Source organism: Apus apus, chromosome 1, assembly GCF_020740795.1.
Source record: "Apus apus isolate bApuApu2 chromosome 1, bApuApu2.pri.cur, whole genome shotgun sequence".
Taxonomy (NCBI): Eukaryota; Metazoa; Chordata; class Aves; order Apodiformes; family Apodidae; genus Apus; species Apus apus.
Window position 1 is genome coordinate 144,532,870 of NC_067282.1, and position 16,842 is coordinate 144,549,711.

The 16,842-nt window shown below is 36.4% G+C and overlaps 1 protein-coding gene across 1 annotated transcript in view; it reads right to left on the minus strand.

Moving 5' to 3' along the window:
- Positions 1-257: 257 nt before the first annotated feature.
- The window catches only part of MTPN (myotrophin), a 39,056-nt gene continuing 22,471 nt past the window's right edge, over positions 258-16,842 (minus strand). The window contains exons 2-4 of the mRNA XM_051640877.1: positions 14,748-14,861; positions 13,426-13,509; positions 258-3,502 (exon numbers count right to left, since the gene is read on the minus strand). Of these exons, the coding sequence (XP_051496837.1) occupies positions 3,416-3,502; positions 13,426-13,509; positions 14,748-14,861 (285 nt within the window). The 3' untranslated portion in view covers positions 258-3,415. The remainder of the gene's footprint in view (positions 3,503-13,425; positions 13,510-14,747; positions 14,862-16,842) is intronic.

The window sequence follows — 16,842 nt, forward strand, 5'->3', positions numbered from 1 at the left end:
AAATGCAGACTGCAAGACCACAGAATTAATCAAAACCTCTTAAATGGATGTATTATTTTTTTTTTTTAAATGAACAATTTTATATATTTAGCTCTCAAAGCAGCTTCCATCCCACATTTAAGTCTTATAACTCTGTGAACATTTCAATCATTGTACACATAACCTGGAGCTTAGATGCCTTCCAGCCAAAGAAAAAAGTTGCAGCCAGAGAGTAACAAAACACAGGAGAAGGAGAAAGAAAACTCCACATTCTCATATCGCACAATTCAAGTTTATTCCATTCATTCTTGCAACACAAACTTAAAAATACAGTATCATTTAGCATTCTGATGTTTATGAACCATAATAATGATGAACCCAACTGTGTCAAAACAGTTAACAATGGTGAAAAGAGGAAGTCAAATATCAAAATGCACAGAGCACTAATTTTCTTCCATCATTGCGTAGAAAGACGATTGCTTATCCATTTACAAAATATAATTAAGACAAGTTCATTTTTAAATTTTGCATGCAACACTGCAATTGCTTGACCTAGGGCACTCCATTCTTACCAGCCTCTTCTACAAATAATTCAATATTATGTTCAAGGATATGTTCCACTTAACTATCATACTCCTTTTCCCATTTGCTATCCCTTCAGAAAAATGAGCAGTGTACAAAATCCAAAATATACTTAAGTTTATAACTTAGTCAGCACAAATTTCAAAGGAAAAGATTTAAGAACAGAGTGAATTTCAAAGTATATGCAATTCCAGCCTAACAAAGTATTTAAATTCTGTTTATGTAATGTAAAATAATTTACAGTTTGTTATTTTCATCTAGTTAGGACCTACTCAAAGATACAGGCAGCCACCCATTTTTATTTTTTTTTTCACAATAAGGGAACATATGAGCAAGCCCCGTATCTAGACAATTACAAAAGCATAAGCTTTTATTATTATTTTTTGTTTTATATCCTGGGCAAAATGATCAATCACCTCTTATGTAGTGCAAAAAGCAAAAAAGCATTTCTTCTTTATGAGCCAAACATGAAATGCCATCTTTTAACTATCTTGAAAGGCAGCTTGGGTATGTATTACAGCCAAATTATCACTTGTCTCACTAAAGTTTGTTTGCATCTTTTTTCCTCAAGTCAAGTAAGAAAAAATAAGGTGTCTACATAATTGTAGAAAAAGGGAGGCAAAATTGCCTCAGTGAATAACCAGAAGTCAGTACAAAGATGATTTTTCTCGACTATGATGATGCTGGCTTACATGGGAGTTGAAAGGAAGGGCAGGAAAGAATAGAGAAAAAAAAAAATCAAAACAACCAAAACCACTATGGCCAGACAACTTGACACTAATCAACACAAAAAACTTGAATAATCAAGTTTTCCACATAAAAACAGATTGCAGTTTTCTAGACTAGTATTTTAAGACCTAAGTATTTAATAGCATAATACGGAGGCAATTTTATGCCAAAGATGGTAACTTTCATAGCTGAATGAAGAGTTACATGTATAGTCTGCATTCACACTATTACAATGACATGACAATCCAGCACTGATCAGAGATAACATTTAAGAGTTCTCTTTAAATAGTCATTAAAAAGCATTGCTCACCAAATATGCCTGCTCTTTTATCAGCAACTCACCAATTGATTTATCACCAGTTTCCAACCCTTCTGCTCTTCCTTGCCCCCATCTCCAAGTCATGCTGTACAGTTTATGGCCCAAGTTGATTGTTTTCTCCATCAAATTGTTTATGGAATGTGTACATATAAATCAGTCTTATTTTGCAGTCTAAATGCAAGCCTTTTTATAGCTGAGACATTCAATCATAATATGCAGCATGATTCAAGTAAAATCAAGTCTACATTAAATATGAGTGGTAGTCATCAGGCTACTCCAACATATCCTCTCAATTTCAACAGTGATATCAAAATAGTATTGACTACTTTTAAGAATTCAGCATGAGACATTATATACAATTATTTTCTATATTGTGTGTGTTATCAGAAAGTTTGAAATCTGTATTCCAAAAAAATAGGAAGATGTATAGTTTGTGGTACACACTTTTCTGTTATAAAATCTATTACGGAGGAATCAGCAGTCTAATGAAAATTTTCAAGATCAAAGTCAGGAGCTCCGACATTCCTGAGGACTGTAAGTTGTGACAGAAATCCCTACATCATTAAATTTCTTCCCATGAATTATCAAGGCTGTAACAGTACTATCATACTTACTGATAGAGGAAATCTTACCTAAAAGTCATGGCTTAATGTTGTATGGTTGCACTGGGAACTTTCAGAGCAAGCCCCATGCCTTAGTGAAATTTTAGAGGTCCATTCAGCCCACAATGAAACACCAACTCAAATATATGCACAACTAAAAGGGCTTTTTTTTGTTTGTTTTCTAGTAGTTGGAGCAAGTTAAGACTTCTACTTGCATGTCTACCTGTTCCTAACACCTGAACTAAGAAAGCTTACATGCATTTTAAAAGTTTATCAGAAAAGTTTAGCAACAATATTCACCTGATATGAATGTCTAAATAATTACTGTTCATTTTTCACATTTGACTTGATTCTCCTTGAATATCAAACAGCCTGTAGCTTTCTCACATGTCTACAAATTTTATGTTGACAAAGTGAATAAAGAAATTCTATCTTACAATCCTTTTGGGAATACCTAAAGTGACATTTTGAACTCTCTCAAAAACAGTTTCTGAAAATGTCTGTCCTGGACTAAAAAACATAGGAAAGAAAAACCTTGAATTTAAGCATCCGAATGTAGCTTGGCAGATATTCTGGAGTGTAATACCACCATGCCTCAACTGATCTTTTCTGGTTTACTCAAGAGTCAGAAAAACATTAGTGTGACATCCAATTAGTCAACATAAAGAACAGCTCCAGTAACTAGTATCAAAAGTCCTCCAAACCGCAACATAAGCTTTAGGCAAAAAGAAGAATAAAGCTACACACAGAGAGAAGAGAGAAAAGCAACCCAGCCACCTACATTACTACACTTCATATTATGGTAGACACTAATAGTATGGGACTATTGTCTCCTTCACAATTAGTTTCAGGTACATAGCACAGTACTTCCATCTAAAGGAATCTTTCAACAAAAATCTTAGTACTAACCTAGGAGGTTTACAAGCCAAAAATTCAAGATCATGGTCTGTCTTCCTTCTTCCATTTTCACTAGAAATGGGAAGAGATTGTGCAGTGAAAAGAAGTCCTAGAGGGACACTGTTCATAATAGTTTTCAATCCTCTCCAAACAGATTATCTTCAATACAAGCCCCTAACTAGTCTGATTCATAAAGAATTTCCCTCCCCCCAAAGTATTTAGCTGAAGAAGCTGGAAGATGCAAAGAGTGACAGACAGGCAGCAGTGTGAGGCCACAGGAGAGACATTTAAGATATCAGTCCATCCGTCACTGAAGAAGAGTTTTGATTGCCTGGTTGTCAGTGGCTTCAAAGGCAGTTAGTCCATCTGGGCCTTTCACAGTCTTATCAGCACCCTGTAAAGACATTGAGAAGGACTGTCAATTCATAAAGCCAGGCTGTATTAGCATTAAATGCACCACAACAGATACTTACCTTGCATAATTATAGTGATTACATACAGCTTTTTAGTGTAGTGTATTTTTTTCATTTAGAAACCATGTAGGAAATATTTATGTACAAAACTATCTGGCATGCAGCTTATCTAAATTTCAAAATTTACTTCAGACCTAGAAAAAAACCCTACATAACCTTTTTCACACAGCACATTGCAAGATCAGCAAATGACCAGTTAATCTTGGACAGAAACAAAGATTTTGTTTGTTTGTTTGTTTCCAGCAACTATTCACATGAATGCAAGAATTCAGTATTATACACTTCTATAAAAACCTATGGTGCAGCAAGATTTTTCACATACTAAATTAACAGATAATCTCTGGAAGATCTTACTAACAAATCATGCTATCTTCTCCATCCTAAAAAACTACATATCCATCTAGGATTGTGCTTCTCTCTCCCATTTTGAAAAAAAAAAAAAAAAACAAAACACAACAGAACCCTATTCCTACAAAAGAAGAAATCCCAAATCATTCCAAGTCAAAAACTGATCAAGTTTGATTTGAATTAGCTCTGTCTGCAGTTAAAAGCAAACTAAACAGCTTAGGGAGGCAACAAGAGGATGGATAGAGTAGACAAACTGTGGAACAATAAGCACAAATGCAGCCTCAGTGCCAAAATTATGGAAGTAGAGCAAAAGAGAAGCAAAAAGTGATTAACTAGTCATGTTTATTTTGAGCATTGTGTAGTCATACACATAAAAGTGAAAAAAAACCAGATTAAATTGTAAATAGGGTACTGAAATAAAGGGATAAAAATATTAGAGAACATAGGACTACAGAGATGTAGTGAGATGTTTCCCATAAAATAAGTTAGATTCCAGAACACCTCTGTTTGGGAAGATAAGAAAGTCTCACTTTAAACTATGTATTTGCTCAATCAAGTGACAGGAAAAACACTGTGGGTGGGTGGCAAGAGCACGTACTGCAGAGCTTTTACTTTAGTTTTACATATAAACTCTCCAATGAATAAGAACAAATCTCTTCTCAAATACATTACACGGAAGGAAGGGCACAGATTAATAGTAAAGAGCACTCAGTAGTTTTCTAAGAACGTAATAGACCTAGAATGTCAAGAGCTTCTCTACTAATAAAAGATTATACATATAAAGCCCCACTAAACTTCTATACATAATACCACGTATGTTCCCAAGACAACTCTCAGCCCACTATTTGTTTCCACAACATAATAAAATGGATCTGACGTTACTGCGATATGCTGTCAAAACTTCCTTCCATAACATATATTTCTATTTTTGAAACTTCTACTCTCTTTACTTCTAAGTATTCAACTGCCACTCTAAATATACAGCTTCACAGTGGTTTCTGAGACAGCAATGCCCATCCTGAGTTTCATTGGCCAAACGGATCCTGTTACAGCCCTTCGTCTTCCTTGCAGCCTCTAGAGACCCTCATTGCAGGACATGATCGGAACAGATTATTTTATTTGGTGGGAGTCAGCTGTGGGGCAGGGAGACAGGCTTCTGCTGTCCAGGAAAATAAAATTGTCTTGAGAACTCAAGAAAATAATTCAGAGAGTGATACTTAAAATGTCAACAATTCCTTCCAGGAAGCTCATTTTGTCTAGCACCTTTCAGGCAGTAGAATACAGTCATACCTTTTGTGCATACACAAATTCACTTGTGACAGGAGGAATCATAACACTTATCTCTCTTGTCACTATGAAACATCCTTGGCCCAAACGATATGCAGTATATGCTGCAGTATCACTGTTCTGTTGAGTGAACATGAGCTTAGTCCGTCTGTTTCCAAGAGATGATAAGCTGGTCATTGCAAACACACTTAGCCTGAAACCACTGAGACCCATTGCTTGTGAAACATTAATTTTTCACCCTAATAAACACCCAACACATTTAACAGGTATTTAACAGTTATTATCTTGGTTGTTCTGGGCTTATTTTACACGTGTTGATTATTTCTACTGCTTAGATACCACTCTCAGATCAGAGTCCATGTGGAAATCAAAAGGGCTTCAAAGCTGCTCTTTGATGTTGAACTCAGGCAACCTGAAGGAACTTAGACTTGAAGAAAAATGGAACTATGCAGTAACCGACCTACCAGTATTCATCCTTTATCATAGTTTGAAGAACTTTAACATATAATACTCTTCACCAATGTATCAGCTTTTAGAGTATAAAAGATAACTATTTACTGAAGTAATTTTAAAGTGGAAAGAGAACTTTTAGTTTAGACACAGGACTACCTTCCACCCTCACGCACATTTGTCCTTCAGAAAAGCTGCAGACTCACAAGACCTGACTTTCTAAACCAGCCTCACCGAATGTAGGTTAAGTAGGTCATGACAACCTAGGCAGGACACAGTTTAATAAACTCCATGTTAATAAATTAGGAAAATGGCTCCTTAGCTAGGCAGAAAGATTCCTGCCTGCATTCAATACAATGAGAAAGAAATAAAGTTCAGGTCAAGAGGATTTTAATTTTCAGAAGTTCAGCACTGCCTGGAAGCAAGTTTAATAAAAAGTGCATAAAAGTAAAATTATTCCACAGTATTCTCTACTTCCCTAAAGTGAAAGTTATTAACATGTTATGTTTGTGCTATGCTCTTAAAATACACACACTGAAATATATATAAATTCTCTTTCTTTGGCAGAATAATAAAAACAAGAGCCTTTGCCCTCTTAAACCACTCGGTAAAGCACTGATGTTAAATATGCTCTGAAGGCAGCACAATAGCTATTAGGGTACAGTTGCAGTTCAGGAAAAACAAAAACACGAAGGCAGAAGATAAAGGCAAAGCAGAGCTGTCACCAAACCATGTGAAATTGGAATTGTGGGCACTTAATGAAGCTGGTAGAAGACTGGTTTACACAGCAAGCAGCAAACTTACAGAACTAGTTGCCAGATAAAGTTACGGAAGTAGATAACAGTTTGTTCAGAAAAGGATATGGAAGAATCAATGGACAACAAAACTATAAACACTTCTTAGAGGGGATAGGTGTGTCTATCTTCAAAATTCCCAATACAACTATGATTGAGGTGAACAAGTGAACAGAAGTGCTCAAACACAACTCTTCCCAAAAGTCATCACCCTTGCCACTGTCTGATGAGAATAAAAGGTGCTAAACTGCCTGATGAACAAATGTATGAGATTTGTCGTATCTTTCATTACAAGTCTCATCTGCCGTTAGAAGCATTTAAAAGCTTGTCTACTGTAACATATTTGCTTGTTCTACACTTTGAAAACTCCACCTCTTTACATTACAAAATCAAATATAAGATTATTTGAGAAAAACATGGAACATTTTGAGTTTCATATATCTATCTACTTTTCAAATAGGTATCCCTCAAATGGGCTATCCCTGCAAAAACTAAAAGCAAACTGAAATAGAGTAACTGATGTCCCTTCAGTTCAGTTCTGAGTACTCATTATTTTGTTTTGTAGAAGGCTGGTATATAACATGAACAAACCAAAAACCTGGTATTTTGGAAAACAATTCAGTTTTGACTTCACCAATAGCTACCAAAAATTCATTTCCTCCTTAACACTATAATATCTTCCAATATTATGTTATATAACATTATTAACCATACTGAACAGGCAGAAATGATCAAAATTAACACAAGATGCAACATTTCTCCTTCACTTTGAGGTCACAACATGCTGCAAACCACCTTACTATTAAAAATTACAAAGGCTATTTAAATATGCATCTAATTCCTAGAAAAATACTTTAACATTAATTAAAAAATTAACTACTGTTGATGTAGCAGTAAGACAACAAGCCCTAACTTTGAACTTTAATCAAGGTCTTCAGACTATAGTTAATGACCTTCATGTATTACAGTAGGTGAGAGCAAAACATTTTCAACTGAAACTCAGATGCTGATATATAAGTTTTAGGTATCACTCTGCAAACCTCCAGAATTCTTCTCCTTGGAACGTCTACAATATGATATTCCACACATTTTCATAAATTTTGAATGATACACTAAGAAGTCACAAAACTATTTCTAGACTATATACCATCCAAGTAATGCGTGATAGTTTAAAAAGGAAGGGTTTTTGAATTGTCCTTTGAAAAAGGACAGTTTTGTAGGAAAAGGCAAACCATTTAATAAATACAATCTGCCAAAACCATGACAGAAATTGATTATGACTGATCACTATGATTAGCACAACAGCCATGCTTGAGAACACTCAGTCATTTGGTAAGCTCCGTTATTGAAGTTTTGAAATGGCATCTAAGCTTCTTATAGTGTAAGAAATCAAATTGAGCAATTACAAAAATAAAAACATCCCAACAAGGCATCACAATTCCTCACTGAAATGCTTATTTCAGAAGAAAGTGTGCAAACAAAGGCCCTTGTTGAGAAACTACCTTGGGAAGAGTACAGTATATCTATCCTTAAGTTATGTTCGGTGGTTATCAGTAATCCTATGTATGCACTGTAACTACGACAACAAAGTCATATAACTAGTTCAGGTTTTTTAAACAAAGCAAGCTGGTTTATTTATGCAAATTAACTATGTTGGTTGTATCTTTTTCTCATATTGGAAGACATGTTTGATCTTGAATACTAACACAAACCATGGTAATATGTGATACTACAGTTCAATGTACTTTAATCATAAAACCATAAATCAATGAAATGTGGGCTTTGGGGATTAAATCCATGCAAACATTACAATAGGCGAAAACTTTGGGGGGGAAAAAAACCAAACAAACAACTTAAAACCTGAACCTAAAACTTTGTCAACAACTTCAATACTGAACAAAGGATTTACTAAAGAGTGAAAAGTGTTTGCTTTCTGAAGCTGCAAAATTACTTCTTAAACCTGCTGGAGTAGTCATTTGCAACCAGCAATGAATATTAAGATGACACTTCAAACACCTCCTGTAAAACCCATCAGGAAATTCTACCAAATTGTTCTTCTTCACAGTACTTAATTCATCATTTTTGATGAACATACTTTCCAAGGTCAAACCAAATGTTCTGGGATTACCTGCCTTTCACAGAAGGTCACACTTCAAATGCTTTCAAGGAGGGGTTTTAAGAAGAAACTTAGAGCTAAACTACTTGGTTTAGGAAGCTCTTAATTCCCCTCTCCAGAGACAGCAGTTTGGAAAGCTAAAATATGTATTAAAACACACACATGATTAAGGAAGGAGCTCTCCTGCAGTTTTAATATCACTCCAGTTTTAATTTATAGCCAAATGCTACAGGATCACCAGATAAGTTTATAAAATGTTATTTATGTCATAATTTGGAGCCATGGTTCACTCAAGACAGAATATGATGCATTCTTAGGGAGGTAGTAGAAGAGAAGAGGCAGGAAATAAGATCTATGAAATTTAACCTCATCCAGAAATAATCAGTTCCAGCTCCCTGAAATTGCACAGGGGAGGTAGTAGCATGGTATACTCTCTTTTCACAGGCATAATATTCTAGACTTTCTTACTCCTACCAGTGAAACCCCATCTCATTGCACATGCAGCTACAGATTCTTTTACAAGCATCTATTTCACTCCACTTCTCATCTCTTTAAGTCTCATCCCACCTACAATTACAGCTAAATATTGCTTTCCATACAAAGGTCAAAACCATTATTGTGACCCCAAATCTTCAAGAACAAGTCAGTCAGTCATCCGCTACAATAGCGGCGTTCTTAAAAGTAACTTGATGATAATCTCTTGGGATCCCTTCCAGACTTCTTAATAATTTAATCTGCACATTAGATGTAGTACAATCTGCTTCATCTATGTTTTTCATCAACACATACCTAAAAATATTGCAAAATAAAGTAGAAACTTCTGCTTCTGAAACAGTGAGCTTGTCCAAAGTAACATCCTGCTATGGTACTGTCAAACCACATTAATGCTTCAGGGAGCTCTTGACAGTTTGAAACATCTCCCTCCTTCCACTGCCTTCACAAAAAACTTCACACCTGGGCAGTTCCCAGAAGAAGCCTGCTTCCTCAGAAGCTGTAAAACCATTTGATTTGGATGCATTGCTAACCCCAGTGAACAAGAACTGGTTTAGCTTGTTAAGGCTTTATGCAGAACGGCTCACAGGACTACTTAGAACTGGCTTTCTACTGCTTCTCAGAAGGCTCTAGGACAACTTTCTGCTGCAACCAACTCTCCACAGGTCAACTCACCACCAGACATTTCTATACCACTGACAGGCAGATGGTGCTCAGTCAGCACTGAGAGCAGAATCTCATTCAGCACTATGAACAGAACCATGTTCACTACTTTTGAACAGAACCATAGGGAGCAGGTGGCTCTGCTTCCAGTGCTTTGATTTTTTTGCAAGAAAACCATGTGTATATAGGGGAGTTCAAGTGTATGAGTCACATCATTTGTAACATGCTGGCCAATTAATCTCATACCTTTGCTGTGCTTGGCCATCAGAAGTGTTCACTCTGCAATTGTCTTTGGTTATCTCATGATGAGATAAGGGCAAAATCAAAAGTGAGAAAAGAAAGAGTCACAATAAGATAAAGCCAACTCAATAAACTGTGAGAGAGTTTCTAAAAGTGATGTTAAACGATGGAAGCTATAAAAATATCAACTTTTTTTAAAGTTATTTCAATAAAATTCAAAACATTTCTAGAAGTAATGTTAAATAATTGCATTTAAAGAAACATGAAAACACCACAGCTTTTAAAAGTGATATTCAGGACTGCAACATGAAATGGGCTGTTCATAATACATTTGATTGAGTTGCCTTTATCTCACAATTAATTTTTCATGTAACAAATGGCATGATTCACATACTTGAGCTCTTCTCTAAATGCACAGTTTCCTTGCAAAAATCAGAGCTGCCTGCTCTCTGAGGCTCTGTTCTAAGGCACTGAATGAGCCCCACTCACTGACTGGTGTACAGTTGTCCTGAAGAAGAATCTGCGGTGGAAAAGTGTCTGACAACCAATTGGCAGCGTTCAGTTGGCCCTTTCTTTGTGCTGAAAAGGGTGATAAGGAACAGAATTCAAACTATTTCAAGTCATCCTGGCACCCTGTGCCAACCTTGGAAATTTCCTCCAACTCACTAGTAAGAGTGAGTGTATATGAAGGACAAAGTTTATCACATCGAGTATATCAGCTGTTTCAATGGATTATCACAAGCTTTGTAGCCCAGATGTCATAACTACATACCTAAAAAATCCTGATCCTCAACTCTTTCTTTTTACCACCTTAAATATTTCATCACATTTCAAATGCAGATCTCTATAAAACCATCACAGGTTCTAGAGCACCTGTAGAGAAGGGGAATTAAGCTGTTGAAGGGTTTAGAGAACAAGTCCTTTGAGGAGTGGGAAGTGCCAGTAGATCAATACCTGGCTCTGAGCCTGGTGTGACTAGCAGGATTTCGGGTTTTTTATCACAGGTCAGTTTACATGACACTAAGCCTGCTGACAACAGCTGGGGTGCACCTCTCTCTATGGGGGAAAAGGATTCTAGCACAGGAGTTAGCAGGACTCATTGACACAGCTTTAAAATAGGTTTGAAGGGGAAAGGGAATAAAAGCCAGGCTCACTATAGATAAGCCTGGGGGTGGCACACCAATGTTTGTGGGACAGTGTGCTAGTGAGGTCTTTCAGTGTGCCCTCTCAGTGAAGGTAGGAAAATGGAGAGCCAGGCAGCAGCAAAGACACAAGGGTTATGATGGATCAGAAACCACGCAAGGGCCTGAGAATGGTCAGGTAGGAATTAGGGCTTCTCCCCTCAGAAAAGTGGCAGGATCAATAGCTCAACTGAAGTGCATCTACACCAATGAACATAATGAGCAACAAACAGGAGGAGCCGGAAGCCATTGTGCAGAAGAAAAACTATGATTTAGTTGCCATGGAAACATGATGGGATGGCTGACACAGCTGGAGAGCTGCAATGGATGGCTACGAACTCTTCAGAAAGGAGAGGCACAAAAGGAGAAGCAGTGGGCTGGCTCTCTATATTAAGGAGTGTTTTGATTGCCTAGAGCTTAATGACAGTGATGATAGGGTTGAGTAAAAAAAGAAGGATGAGCAATATTGAGACTCTTCCTAGCTGCTTATAGACTATTTAGTCTGCCTCTTAATCCTAGTTGGGCAGTCTATAAGACTCCCACTGTGATGTCTGCCTTATTGGCCTTTCCCTTGATTCTTACCCACAAAAACTAACATCAGACATTCAGTAACTGTCCTGCATCTAGAGCAACAGTAAAAATATATCCCAGTCCAAAAGTAGTGAGGAAGAATGCTAAACAGTCAAAGTTAAACAGCTGGTAATTTTTAGAACTTTCAATAAGGGCCACTGGATCTCCAAGGTATCTACTATCAAATAACATATGGAATCAGATTATGTTACAAAAAATGTGTGAAATAGATGTTCAAACAAGGGTCAGAAAATAACTATATTAAGAGAATAACTTCTTTACATAACATCTGTCTTAAACAGAAGAAGCTGACGAGTTAAGTTCTATCAGCTAGTCCATGTGAACGGAAGCAAGCAGAGAAGGTACAACACCTAAGCTCTGCATGAAGAAATCTGAAAATACAAGATTTCCCAAACTATCCAGTTGCAGTAACATTTTTCTAAGCTCATATTCTAGTTCAAGCTCACTTTCTTATAGCACTCTGTGCATCTTGGTAAGATTACCTCATCTTTACGACTGTTGAACTTCACAAATTCCATTAAAATTGTATCAAGTAAAGAGATCAATACATTCTCACAAACTGCATGAAAAATCTGGTTCAAAAAAGACTTTAATGCCCTTGCTGACAGAGACTACAATGAATGCACAATCCTTACTAGTTGCCAGGCAATTCACTTATTAACTTGATTTTAAGACATCTTATTTATTACTTTAGCAACTTATTTAGAATGCAAAACACTTCAAAGCAGAAATGGAAGGAAACACAACATGGGATAAAGGATATCTTTTTTTCTGTTAACATGTATTTAATGGTCCTAAATGAAGGATCGGTTCTCAGCAGATTTAAGTGTGTTGGATGCACCATTTGAATCTTACATTAACAGTCACAGCATCTCTTCACAGAAGGTATAACTAGCAGTAGACAGGATCAGAGAAGTGACAAAAGGTAATAAGTGAAATTCATGCATTAGGAAAGCCATTTTACCTTGGAAATGGCATATGAAAACATCATACAGAACAAAATCCTTTGGCCAAATGATTTAAGTGGGTTCATATACTGAGAAGGCAGCTCACCTCCTCTTTTCAAAGTGAGGTATAACAAGAAGGAGCATATATGAATAGAGACAAAACATGGGTAACTACTGCTTTGTAAAATGGATTGCCTTTGTAACATGAATCAAAGGGAGAAGAGAAACAGATTAAGCTTATTCTCCCCAGGTCAGAATTCACAAGATCTGTAACAGAGAAAGCTTGTCTTTTTACTTGTTTTTCCCCTCACTCTGCCAACCCAGATGAGTTCTCAGTCATCTAGCAAAAGCAGAGGGAAACCACACCTCTGAGCAACTTCACAGTGGAGATTCCATCACATGAAACACTTAATCAGCTGCCAAAACTAAATCCCACTCCACCCTGTCTGTTGAAGGAATGCCTATTCTTTTAATTGCCTGATTTGCTACTAATTGTTCTCTAGCTGGAGCTCACAATACTCTTGTGGTCACTGTTACTTTTGCTACACTGCAAAATCCCTGGAATTTCTCCTTCAACTATCTTCTCCATAATCAGAGTACCCTCTCTGGAATAGCAACAAAGACAGCATTTGTTTGATGTTCTGAATTCATCTGAAACATTATAATCTTAAAAAAAAAAAATCATATTCAAGTACTTTGCTAACACGTAACTTGTTCTAAAGATTTTTATCTCACCTTTGACAGAAGCAATTTCACACAGGAAACATGGCCCTCATAGACTGCTGATAGGAGTGGTGTGATATTATGTTTGTCTGGAGCCTGTAAATTGAGACACAGTTATTGGAAGCACTATTTCACACAGTTAAAAGCTTACACCTAACTTTTTAAATTTTTTTTTTGTCAACAGTAGAGTGAAGGTAAGGGTTTAAGACTATTATCTGGAAATGCGTTCCCTCAGAATTTTTTACACTTCTTTTTAAAAGGTAAGTCATTGTTTAAGAAAAGCAAAAAAAAAAAAAACAAAACACAACCACAAAACAGGTAACTAACAGAAAGGTATTTCTTTCCTAAGAATTCCAGGCATCCCAAAGTTTGTCTATTTTTTTTTAAGCCAATGATAGAAATTGTGGGATTTTGGCTGACTCTTTTTGCCCAATTTAGAAACACTACTCCTAATTCTCCTGATTTGCAGCCAGCCTGACTTCAGAAACCAGTTCTGGCTGAAACATTGTTTGGGCTGTCTTCTCCTCTCTAAACTATAGCCCTGGAAAGCATAAGAAATGGAGCAACTGAAACGTTCTTATTTTTTCCTCCATTTTTTCATCCTCTCTAGTTAGGAGAACTGACTAAGAAAGAATATTTCCAGGCATCAGGGAAAAAAATCTAAGGCATTTTGTTAAGGAAGAAAGCTAAGATGTCTTATACATTAATTTTCAGACAAGTATCCTAAAACACAGCCTCTAGAAACCCCCACTTTATGGAGAACTAAGCTATTCTTAAGTGCAAACACAACCTAGCCAAGACTTCTCAAGATAAAAAGCCATGCATGTTAATCTACAGCAAAATGACTACATTTGTACAAATAAGGAATGTCTCAAAAAAAAAAAAAAAAAAAACAAAAGAAAAAGAAAAAAGAAAATATTAGCATCCCAATTGAAACAGAGTTTACCCTGCCCTGCCCAAGAATGCATTGTAATGTTTTCTGAAGTCCCTTCCAACAAATGTAATAAGTATTTCATGATAATTGCATTTTGTTGTGATTTTTTTTTTTTTCTTCAAATCATGGTCAAATGAAACTTACAATTTCATAGCTACAAACAACTTTTCCTAGTGTGCCTAAAGAGAAAAAAACCCAACATTTAATAAACAGAATTTTGTGCTTCTGTCCTCTAGGAGACCACCTCAAATATTTTTAAACACATCAAGTTTTTTAGTTTGATCTAAGTCTTTCAGTAACCATTTAGGCACTTACACTAATCTTTTGTGTGTGTATGGAGGGCAGTGGGAGGGGGTCATAGGGTAAGACTTAACATCTGTTTGCAAATCAATGTACATACATTTATATCAGCTCCTTTCAATAGCAGAAATTCCAGAATCTCAAGCTGTCCACAGTCTGCTGCATAGTGAAGAGGCTTCCTCCCACCTTCAAGTGTCCGGTTGACATCTTCACCCTTCAATATAAACATAATCTAATGAGCAACATTTTAGAGCTAACATACCAAAAGCAGTATGAAAAAATTCCAACATCTTCAAATGTGCTGAAGAATGTTCCATCCAAATATTTAAGCCTTTTTCCAAGAAAAATGAAGATTAAGTTGCTCAATTTCCTTTCCCTCATCTATGCATTTAAGACTGCTAGGCAACTTTAGTCCCTCCTTCCACACTGCATCTCAAATGTAGTGGGTACCCAAGTGCACTAGGTAACTTGTGATTTAAAAAAACAGAAAACAAATGAAACAAACAAACAAACAAACAAACACCTTAAAAAAAAAATCACTAGAGCATGTAAAAAATGCTCATACATTGTCTCATTTTGGTTTTCCTTACCACCAGCTGGGATCCTACTTATGTGGGTACTCTTAAGTTAGTTTACCTGCTTCTACACATATTGAAGACTTGCACACTGAGAAACCAGATGACAGAAATAAGTCAGCATCATAACTACTAGTGAGTACAGAATATTCAAAATTTAAAACCCAATTATGAACCTGTTCATTCTGTTTTATAAATAGCACCTGTCAATTTTACATGACACAAAAAAGTCTGAAGACAGCGAAGCAAATCAGGACACAGGAAGTTGTCTTCTAATGCCACTTGTACTAGTGGTTTGAGAGATCTCTTAAGGCATAAACAAAATTTAATTTAGTGAGTGCCTAATCAGCTTTGTTTCTTCACCTTGGGTTGTGCAACTAAGGATAAACTGATCTGCTGTACTTCAGTAGTGACAAGAAGTTACTAGAAACCAAATGCTGACAAGCTATGTGGTAAGTGCCTTGTTTGCATGTGCAAGTAGTGTTAGTATTTTAGGGAGTGGCTAAATTTAGTATTATGTCTCAAGTCCTGCATCTTCCCAGAAAAAAAATCAGAAGAATGTATCTTCAGCACCCGTTCTTACTTCTCAAAAGAGTTGCTGCAGTTCTCTCACTCCTGTCCCAAATCTCTAGAAAGTTCACAGACTAGAGGTCTTGACATATATTTTCCAGACATCACCTCCCTTTTAAGAATGGGAGAGAAAATTGTCAGAAGGAAATGCAATTCTCCATTTGATGTTCTGTATTACTAGAGTTCTATGGTACCATCCAAATAAGAAGACGACCTAGAATTCTCTCTTATCAATAGGTTATTAAATGTTTCTCACAGTACACTTTGCCAAAAGTCAAAGCAACACGAAAGTGCTTAACTTAAGGTGTTTAACTAAAACACTGTACATTCTGCGGTTTCAGAGATCAGGACATGGTTCTGACTATTTAAAGTTCTGGCTTCAAAGTAGCATGCCGTAGAAGCAAGCAGCACAATGAAGAAAAAACCCAAACCTCTGCAAGTGCTGTTACTAAACCTGAAATACAGCTATGTCTTTTGAAACATGTTTAACATCATTCCTTGTATCTATGATTTTTGGAACAGCAAGAAATCGTACTTCTAAAAAAAGCCCACCACAGCTTTAACCAAGTGGACTAGTAACACTGTACAATAGAATTTGACTAACTGAAGGTTTTAAGTCCTTGTTTACCACTAAAGTTGTTGCAGATAGTGTTGTGACGTAATTTCTCTTTTGCTGAACTTCAGTAAAAAAATCCCCACAACCATCCAGATCACAGTACACTAATAGCCCACAAACAGACACATTGGTCTGAAAAACATATAAGGAAGATACTTAGTTTATCTAGAAAGTTAAGCTCTACCCACGTTCTTATTTGTACCTTGCCACTTCCCGCCAATTTTAAAACAGCTAGTTTTTAAATAACGTATAATGTTTGCTGACACATTAAGGACTGGGATGCATAAATTTAGGAAGCCAACCATGTTAAAGCCATGCTATCACTACCTCAAAACATGCTCTAAAAAAGCGGGTAAGGTCCGACATGCTAAGACGTGGTAATTAAAGGGGTAAGGGAGAAGGACAAGAGGTAACTCCTTGGGATAGTACACAGT